Genomic DNA, 9,504 nt, shown 5'->3' with positions numbered 1-9,504 from the left:
GGGCTGACGCTAACTTTAATGGCAGAGGTTTCACAGTCGATCTGTATAGGTGCTGAGGAAATTTGCTCAGATTTTGAAGGGAGGGAGGGTTGTAGGAAGGACGTTTTATTTTATTTTTTTATTTTTTTATTTTTTTTATTTTTTTATTTTTTATTAATTTATTCTTGTTACATCTCAATGTTTATCCCATCCCTTGTATCCTCCCATGCCCTACCCCCCCATTTTCCCAGTATTACCTCCCCTATGACTGGTCCTGAGGGGGATTACGTCCCCCTATATATTCTCATAGGGTATCAAGTCTCTTCTTGGCTACTTGCTGTCGGAAGGACGTTTTAAAAGATAACTTTTGGGCAATGTAAGAAGCAGTGTATTAAAAAAAAGAAAAGAAACAGTGTATTATAATGCTTACATGGGTTCTATCGCTAAAATTCTTTGGTGGTGATTTGTGTCTACTACTGCCTAGTTATACGGCTTTACTCAACTCACTCAAACTTAATTTTATTTCTCTTTGAGAAGGACATCATAATTTCACCTATATCACAATTTTGTTATGAAAATAAATATATATGGTGGGCTTAGAACAGTGCACACTAGTTTTACTTTTATTGTTAAATTTGTCCAAATAAAAACCCAAGGGTATGTGGAGATTCAAAGTGCAAATATTAGGTAAGAGGAGGCTGAATTTTTCCCAATATCTTAGTTTTATGACTAGAGTAAAACTCTATCAGGTATGCAATAGTTTTGTCTATTCTTGGCTGCATCTAATTTTTACATATAAGGAAATTAGATGATGCCAATAAATCCCAGGGGGAAGATTTGGTCCACAGAGGGTGGTCATATGAGTGATTTTTTAAAAAATAAGATGCCTTGAGGATTGTGTTCTGAGCCCAGAATCTAGAAGCAGAGATAACACTGGTTGAAGATTTCATCTCTCCAACCTTCTTTTCTATTTTATTTTTGTTTCATACAGTTCTTACTATTAGAAAAGGAAAGGGTTGATAGTATGGCTGAAAAAATTCCCACTGACGTCTTAATGAATAATATGAAGCTATTTCTGTCTGCAAGAGCCTTGGAAACAGCCATTAAAAAGTAAGGTGAGTACGCTGGGAGGGAGATCTCAACCCCCAAACATACATACTTGCTTCCTACATCCACCACAAATATATTGGGCCACATTAGTGACTTGAATATGAAGGGTGGAAGACACAAACATGCTTGGTTGTGAAGAGTAGCACCAGCTTGGATAGGGGCAGATGGGAACAACCAGTTAAATGGAGCTAGTTAACATAATATCTTGAAAGTCAAATCAGAAACATGCACTGTCAAACTTCGTTAATTCAGTTTGCATTAATGGAAAGCCGAGATTTATATGTACATAATAATGTGCCACTTTAGTATTTTCAGTACATTTTGTACGTATGAAACAGCAGAGTGTTGCCTAGCAGAGGTCCCACCAGACCATATCCTGCTTGATTTACAATTAGCACATTTATTTGTTAGTATGCAAATGAAGACTGCTGTGGTACTTAGAAAAAATTGTGTTGTTAAGGAAGTGCAGCATCCTGTCTGCAGTCTTGCTCCAACTCTTCATTAGTGTTACAAACCTACAAACCTCTTTTTTCTCCCCTTAAATCATTGAAGGCACAAGCTTAACAGAAAACCAGTAAAATTATAGACATTTACACAATGGCAGTTCTACTTATGTTAAGAAGGTATGAAGACATAGCAGGCTTTCAAGTAACAAATGCGTAAATGGATACAAAATGCAAGAAAGCACAAAGAAATTTTGCAATTTGCATGTCCATTGTCCATTTGCTGTCAGGTATGGGGCAATTAAGTTCTAACACAAACCTCAAAGTCAAAATCCACTACTAAGGACAGTGTGTGACTGAATGAACACATTTTCCAGTTTACTGAATATCGGTGCGGTTGACTAAATATTAATTATTGGCACCTATGATTTATACTCACAAAGGTGTAAAGCAATACAGAGACTTTCCTGGCCAGAAGTCAAGAAGGGTCTCTAAAGTCCTGCTTGCTAAGCTCAGAACTGACTCCACTACACTGATTTTTCTAGGAATTTGATCAACCTAACTCTGGACTTGTCAATCGTTAATCTATCAGTTTGCATTTCAGTAGGCCTATGTATTTTATGAGGTAATGATAAATCTTTGAAAAGATACCTCATGTAAAGCATTTAAAAAGGTTGACAAACTAGAAGCCATAAATAATTACTAACACTTAAAGTGTTACCCAAACCTTTCTTCATTATGGCTTCTTTCTGTCCAAATGGTTTCACTGTAAATTGGCTCAGGATGCTAAATTCTACCTCTTTGCTGCTTGCTTGAGAGAACCTTCATGCACGGCTTTCCTGTGGTACTTCATGCAGATGGTCATTTTACCCTGTTGAAACCTGAAAGATGGATCAGTACTGTTTTGGAGCTCTCTTTTTGCCTTTAGATTCCATGAAGTTTGCATGTCATTGTATAGCTGTAGTGCAAAGACATGTGTGAGTACTTTGCATGCATCAGTACAATTCTCGTAGTACTCATGAAAAGTAGAAACTGATGAAATAGCTCCAGAAAGCTCAGAGAGCAAGACCATAAAGATTGTGAACTGGAAATACAGGTTGCTCCATTTTCCCCATGTTTCCATTTAGTAATATTTCTTGGTCTGTTACTATGTTCTATGCTCTAGTTTAACTGCCATTTTATTTAATAGGGAAAGGATGCAACCCTGGGTTTCCTGGCTCCAAGGCCTGACACTGCCCTACAATCTAGTGTAATGCACGAATGGGCTTTTCTGTCATGTTGCCATTTAAGAGTGAAGACGAATTTCCCCTTTTTAGATACAGCAGAGCCATGCATCAAGGAAACGGAACTACTTTCTCTGGCTTCATCCTCCTGGGACTCATGGTGGGATCTGAGCAGCAGATGCTCATCTTCGCACTGTTTCTCTGCATGTATCTGGTCACTATGGTAGGAAACTCGCTTATCATCCTGGCTATCATCAGTGATACTCACCTCCACAGCCCCATGTACTTCTTCCTTGCCAATCTTTCCTTCACTGACATCTGCTTTACAACCACCACAGTCCCGAAAATGTTGGCTGACATTCAAAGCCAGAATCCAAGCATCTCCTTTGTAGGATGCCTTACACAAATGTATTTTTTCATGCTCCTGGTGGACCTAGACAATTTCCTTTTGGCAGCCATGGCGTATGACCGATATATTGCCATCTGTCATCCATTACACTATGCTGCACTGTTGAATCCGAAGCGCTGTGCCTTGTTGGTTGTCATTCCCTGGGTTATCTCAAATCTCATCTCAGCACTGCATCTCAGCCTGCTGAGCCACTTGTCTTTCTGTGATCCGAGAGTAGTCCCACACTTCTTCTGTGATCTGGAACCCATTTTAAGGCTTGCTTGCTCAGATACTCGAATCAACAACTTACTCATCCTCATTGTTGGGGGAGCAGTTGTCTTCATCCTCTTTACTTTCATTCTTGTCTCCTATGTCCTTATTGGTACTGCTGTGCTTGGTGTTCCATCCATAAAAGGAAAATGGAAGACATTTTCTACATGTGGGTCCCACCTCTCAGCAGTGACCCTCTTCTACGGGTCTCTTGCTGGTGTCTACTTTCTCCCGGCTTCCAGCTACTCAGCAGAAAGGGATAAGGTGGCTGCCATCATGTATACAGTAATTACACCCATGATGAACCCCTTCATCTACAGTCTAAGGAACAAATACATGAAAAGGGCACTAAGGAGGCTCCTTAGCAAAAAAGCTTTTTTGTGGAGTTGGTGAACTCTGCCATACAGGTATCTTTATCATCACTTAAGAACCATAGATAAGTGCAAAAGGGCTACAGGGCTTTCGACTACAATGTATCCTTAGCAGTTTGTTCCCCACCAACTTCTTTAAAAAAGAATTATTTCACTTTACATACCAATTGTAACCCTCTCCCTCCTCTTATCCATAGCTCACTCTTCCTCCTTCTTCCTTGTATCCCCCCTTCCTACCCCTCAGAAAAGAGGATCCCCCTCCCCCAATCCCAGTAGTTCAAGTCACATAAAAGGGGTGGGGGCTGTCTCTGACAAGGACTTTCTTGCATGTTTTACCATCACTTCCCCGATGTGGCTCCCTTGACAGGCCACTGTGTGGAAGATGTGTTCAGTCCCATCAACTTCTTAACTTCACTTCTGTCCCAAGATGCTAGTTCTGAGACATCTCCACACAATGAAAATAAATACAGCAGCAAAACAAAACAACAATACTCTTTTAGTTTACAACCCTTTTTCATTGCTTACATAAAGAATGCTCCTTAAATAAATTAATTTATTTATACAAATAAATGTATAGTCAAAGCTTAATAATTTCCCCTAAATTTTGCATTGACTTTCCTTTCTTCCTCAACTAGACTTTACATACTAAATTATAAATTTCAAAAGAAGAAGGACAGGAGACAGAGAAAGGAGGAAGAAGAGAGGGGAGATGGGAAAGGGAGGGAAAAAGGAAAGGAGGAAGGGAAGGAGGGTGGGAGGGAAGGAAGGAGGAAATGGAATACAGAAGGGAGGGAGGAGCGCTTAGTACTTTAAATACCTTATAGATAGAACAATGCTGAAGTTCAGAACTTCCAAAGAATAACTTTTTTCTATAATCCTTTGAAGTAAATATTATGTTCTCATGTGCTGAGTAAGAAAAAAGAAGTATGTACTATGAGAAGAGCTGAGCCAAAACGTAGCAAGATTCTTGTCCTCTTATGAAAGCCCCCAGACGCTCTGTACCAATTACATTCTTCTGAAGTTCTGCAGTTATTACTCCCCACCCCATGGACTATGAAGCATCACTATGTTCCCACCAGCCTTGGAACACTGTCTATTGTTCGTACATTGAGCTTTTTTTTCGTTCCTCGAGCAATATATACATTTGAAACACTCTTTGTAACATATGTGCTCTCCTTAAAATGTGTTTCCCTCTCTCTTCCTAAAACCATACAAAACTTTCTCTATGTTCCATCCTAGGTATTACATCCTTTGAATTCTCATATTTCTTACATGTTTCTAGATGTGACAACTCACTTTTTTTGTATTTCATATAGTATTTTATTAGTTGAGTGTGTGTATGTCCCAAATATTTGCTACCACTGAGCTATATTTCCATTCCCTGGCACGTTGATGAACCCTCACTCCATACTATGTTATGTCATTTAACACAATGGATTGCAATTAGTACAATATTTCTTTGTGTGGTCCAAAGCTCTTAGAGGTGGGGAATATGATCATGCCATATGAAGCTCTCTAACTCTTGCCAGAATGTAATGGCTCAAACAGAGCTAGTACTCAGTAAGATGAATTGAGTGAAGTAGACATTAAAAAAAGAATATTTCATTTTCCCCATGATGAATTATTGTTAGTAATCTCTGATGAAGTACCAAAATCTTTCTGATTTCTTTTGATACAATCCATAGATTAGTTATGCTAAGGTTCATCTCCTATCTACCTCTGATGACCTCATAGAACAGTTAGCAGTTAAAATGTTCTGAAATAGAATGTTGTGAAAGTACCATACTAGATAAGCACCAGTACTAACTTTAACTGCTGGCTGATCACAGGTTGCCATTCTGCAGAATGGCTTCTCTTGTCTCTAGCCCTCCTTAAACCACTTACTATCATTTTTAAAATTTGAAATTTCATTTTATGCATAGGTATCTTTTGTGTACATGTGTGTCTGTGCACTGCTTGCATATCTAGTGCCTTCAGAGACCAAAACAGGACATTGGATTTTCTAGAATTGGTGGTACACACGGTATGAGTCAAGATGTAGGTATTGGTAATTGAAATAATATCCTCTGGAAGTGTTACCAGTGTTCTTTTTATTTTTTTAATTTATTGTTCTCTCATACAATATATCCTGATTGCAGGCTCCCCTTCTTCCACTCCTCCCAGCACCTGCCCCATGCCCCATATCCACTGCTCCTTCATTTCCTTTCATAAATAGCGGACTTCTCAGTGATATCAACTGAACACAGCAACTAGTGTTCTTAAGCACTGAGCTTTCTCTCCAGGCCCCAACTACTATTCTTGTCAGAATATATATATATATATATATATATATATATATATATATATATATATATATATATTTCATATACACACACATATATATGAAATTATTATTTGGTTCTTCAAAAGCTTTCATGTATTAAGTTAATGAGAACATGAAATGAGGGTATGTAAGAAAAAAGGAGTCATAAGATAGAATTGTTGCCATACCAACAAAATAATATTTTAGTTCAAGTCATATCATAAGGTCAGAAAAGGCCAGAACAGATTATGTTTCATAGAAAATCTCTCTCTAACAGAGTCTGAAGTCTAAGTGGAACTATTAGGGAGATGTCTTTATGATCTGATTATCTGATTTTTGGAGGAAGTAGGTATTGTATAACATGGAGGTTCAAAAATTCAGAGGCTATGTCTTCATCACTGAGGTGCTACTCTCTAACATGGTGTTTTTCACAGAGAAAGAACCAAAATTATGTGTGAACAAGTTAATAAAAATTGGAACCAAGACTAAGTATGTATGAAAATGTCATCAGGACACCTGCTATACGGAAAGGTGTTTGGGAACCTTTGATCTTGCAATTAGTGTAAAAAAAAATTAAAAACTGGATAGTCCAGGATATTTCATATGAAAGAACATGGAAAAAACACTGGGGGCTTAAAACTTAAACAACGATGAGGACATGGGGTGTGAGGGAAAGGAAGGGCAGGGCATGGGTTACTGGAGAAGCCTTCTGAAACCTTACTAGTTCATAAACTAATTTAAAACACACACGTTTAAAAGGAGTCTGAACATAATTACCAAGTGTTACTGAACAACAATGTTCTTGTGGGTTATCAAATGCCAAGTGGGTAAGACTTGGTCCACAGGGGATGGACATACAAGTGGTTTTTAAAAATAAGATGCCATGAGGATTGTGTCCTGAGCCCTACAGGTTATAGGATTAGCTCCCTATTAGTAATTGGTCAGAGAGTCTTAAAAAGCACCAATAACAAGATAAGCTACTGTTGCTCTTGGTTGCTTGCCATAAGCACCTAAGACATTATTGCTAAAGATACTATATATTTTGGTTGCAGGACATAGAGAAATCTGTCAAGTGATCAGAAAACACTGATCTGCTGGCTAGCTTCCATAATGAAGGAATATTCTACACAGGCTGCTGTGGAAGAAAGGAAATAAATAGTCTTCATCAGCCCTAGGACTTGGATGCTACAACACTGACTTATCAGGCAAAATATGTCCACTGGTACAATAATGGCAAGACTTTTTTTTATAGGACTAAGCAAACACAGTTTTCACTGGATTTGAACCCTAATCCATGGGAAGGAATTTATACCTTATTCTAGAAATATGGTCGAAATCCATGGATATGGATGTCCTAGACACTAGGAGAGAAGTTACTGATATTGTCTTGATAAATGGTCTTGCTCCCAAATGGCCTTGTGAATATTTACATTTATATGCACAGATTTGTGTTGTTCCCATTTTTGGCTAGAGAAACGTCTTATTTCAGTGGGTAGAGTTAATTCAGAGATTCATTACCAAAGTGCTAAAAAGAAGTGATTCCTAGAGCTCAGGTGTATGTGGGATATCTGTATCAACATCCACCCCTGAGCCTTAGGGAACATAGTGGAAGAGGACACAGATAGAATACAAGAGCTGGAGGCTAGGAAACATTGCTGTGAAATGCTCTTCTCTAGACATGACATGGTATTGTACACATAAACTCACAGCAGAAAAGTTTACCTACTAGCCAGGTGTGGTGGGACACACCTTTAATCCCAACACTCAGGAAGGCAGAGACAGGCAGATCACTGTGAGTTTGAGATCATCTTGGTCTGCAAAGCAAGTGCAGAACAGTCAAGGCTACACAGAGAATCCCCCTCTCCTCCAATTTTTTTTTCACCTACACAAGGGCTGCATAATATCTAATTAAAAATTCCAGAAAGGAGAGTGGAGGGGTTCCTGAGGCCCCACCCCTATCCAAGGAGCTATGGGCAATTGATGGCTACTGGGAGAAGGAGAGTGGTGACTGAAATGTCACTGGACAACACACACACACACACACACACATATACACACACACATATGCATGCACACACAAAATTCTTGTTAAATTTAAAATTGTACTAGTGTTTTATTCATATTTTAAAAAATGTTCACATTGCTTTGAATTGTCTTCATTGTTTGTTTTGGGTTTTCATTTCCCTTGAAGAATTCCCTTGAGTCTTGAGTCTTGATCATTAACTCAATCTTCAGGATTGGAGTACTGATAATTAACTCATTCAGCCTTGATTTTTCCTGATGTCTTAATTTCTCCTCCTTCTTTTAAGGCACTTTTGCTACATACTGGACAAGGGGTCTTTAAAATATACATATAGGATTACTCGACTTATCAGAAATGTCAAAGTACTAAATGAGAAAAATATAAGTTTTACTTAAATCCTGGAAGACATACTAAGTATAATCTTTTAAAATTTTTAATCAGTTTAGTTTTTTATACAATATTTTTGATCATATTCATTCCCCTTCTTCAACTTCTCTCAGATCCTTCTCAACTTTTTCCTTCCTTTCTCTCTAAAAATTACCAAAAATTAAATTAAAAAAACCTCAATAAGACAAAAATGTACCAAGACAAAAGTATACGCGAGCACATGCATATGCTCATTGTGCGCGCGCGCACACACACACACACACACACACACACACACACACACAAAAAAAAAAAAAAAAAAAAAAAAAAAAAAAAAAAAAAAAAAAGAAAACCACTACTATCACCACCAAAAACCTGGAGTCCATTACTTTTGGACATGAAGCTCCACGGGAGGCTTCCTGAAATGCCTGTTTATTATTATTTCATGTGTTTGGGTGTTTTGGCTGCATGTATATTTGTGTACAGAATTCAATCTTGGTGCCTGTAGAGGCTAGAGGAGGATGATAGATCTCCTAGGACTGTTGTTTCGGATGGTTGCTGAGAATCAAACCCAGGTTTGGGGGAGCCATCTAGCTGACCCTCTTAGTCTTTTTTTTTTTTTTTTAAATGATCAACTTGTTCATGCCTTGTAAGCGGCTTCAGGTCCAGACACTAAACAGCAGTTTTAGAAGTCTAGAGTGCTATGCTTTTTTTTTTTTTTGAGACAGGGTTTCTCTGTGTAGCCTTGGCTGTCCTGGACTCGCTTTGTAGACCAGGCTGGCCTTGAACTCACAGCGATCCGCCTGCCTCTGCCTCCCGAGTGCTGGGATTAAAGGCGTGTGCCACTACGCCCGGCTTAGAGTGCTATTATTAGTAACATATAACACAGGAGAAGCCAGATGTTCACACCTGGAGTCCTAGCCTCAGGAGACAGAGGCAGGAGGGCTGCTGTACCTTTGAGGTCAGAAGGTCAACGAGGGAACCTCAGGCCAGGCTTCTCGCTGCATCATTACTCTGGGCTGCCACACA

The 9,504-nt window shown here is 38.7% G+C and overlaps 1 protein-coding gene across 1 annotated transcript; it reads left to right on the top strand.

The window, feature by feature from the left end:
• The first annotated feature begins 2,807 nt into the window (after nt 1-2,807).
• On the top strand, nt 2,808-3,806 carry LOC127184937 (olfactory receptor 1468-like). The gene has a single exon (XM_051141400.1). It carries the CDS (start codon nt 2,808-2,810, stop codon nt 3,804-3,806), a length of 999 nt encoding a protein of 332 aa, XP_050997357.1.
• The last annotated feature ends 5,698 nt before the right edge of the window (nt 3,807-9,504 follow it).

This window comes from Acomys russatus, chromosome X, assembly GCF_903995435.1.
Source record: "Acomys russatus chromosome X, mAcoRus1.1, whole genome shotgun sequence".
In the NCBI taxonomy this organism is placed as follows: domain Eukaryota; kingdom Metazoa; phylum Chordata; class Mammalia; order Rodentia; family Muridae; genus Acomys; species Acomys russatus.
This window is presented reverse-complemented; position numbering and strand designations above follow the sequence as displayed.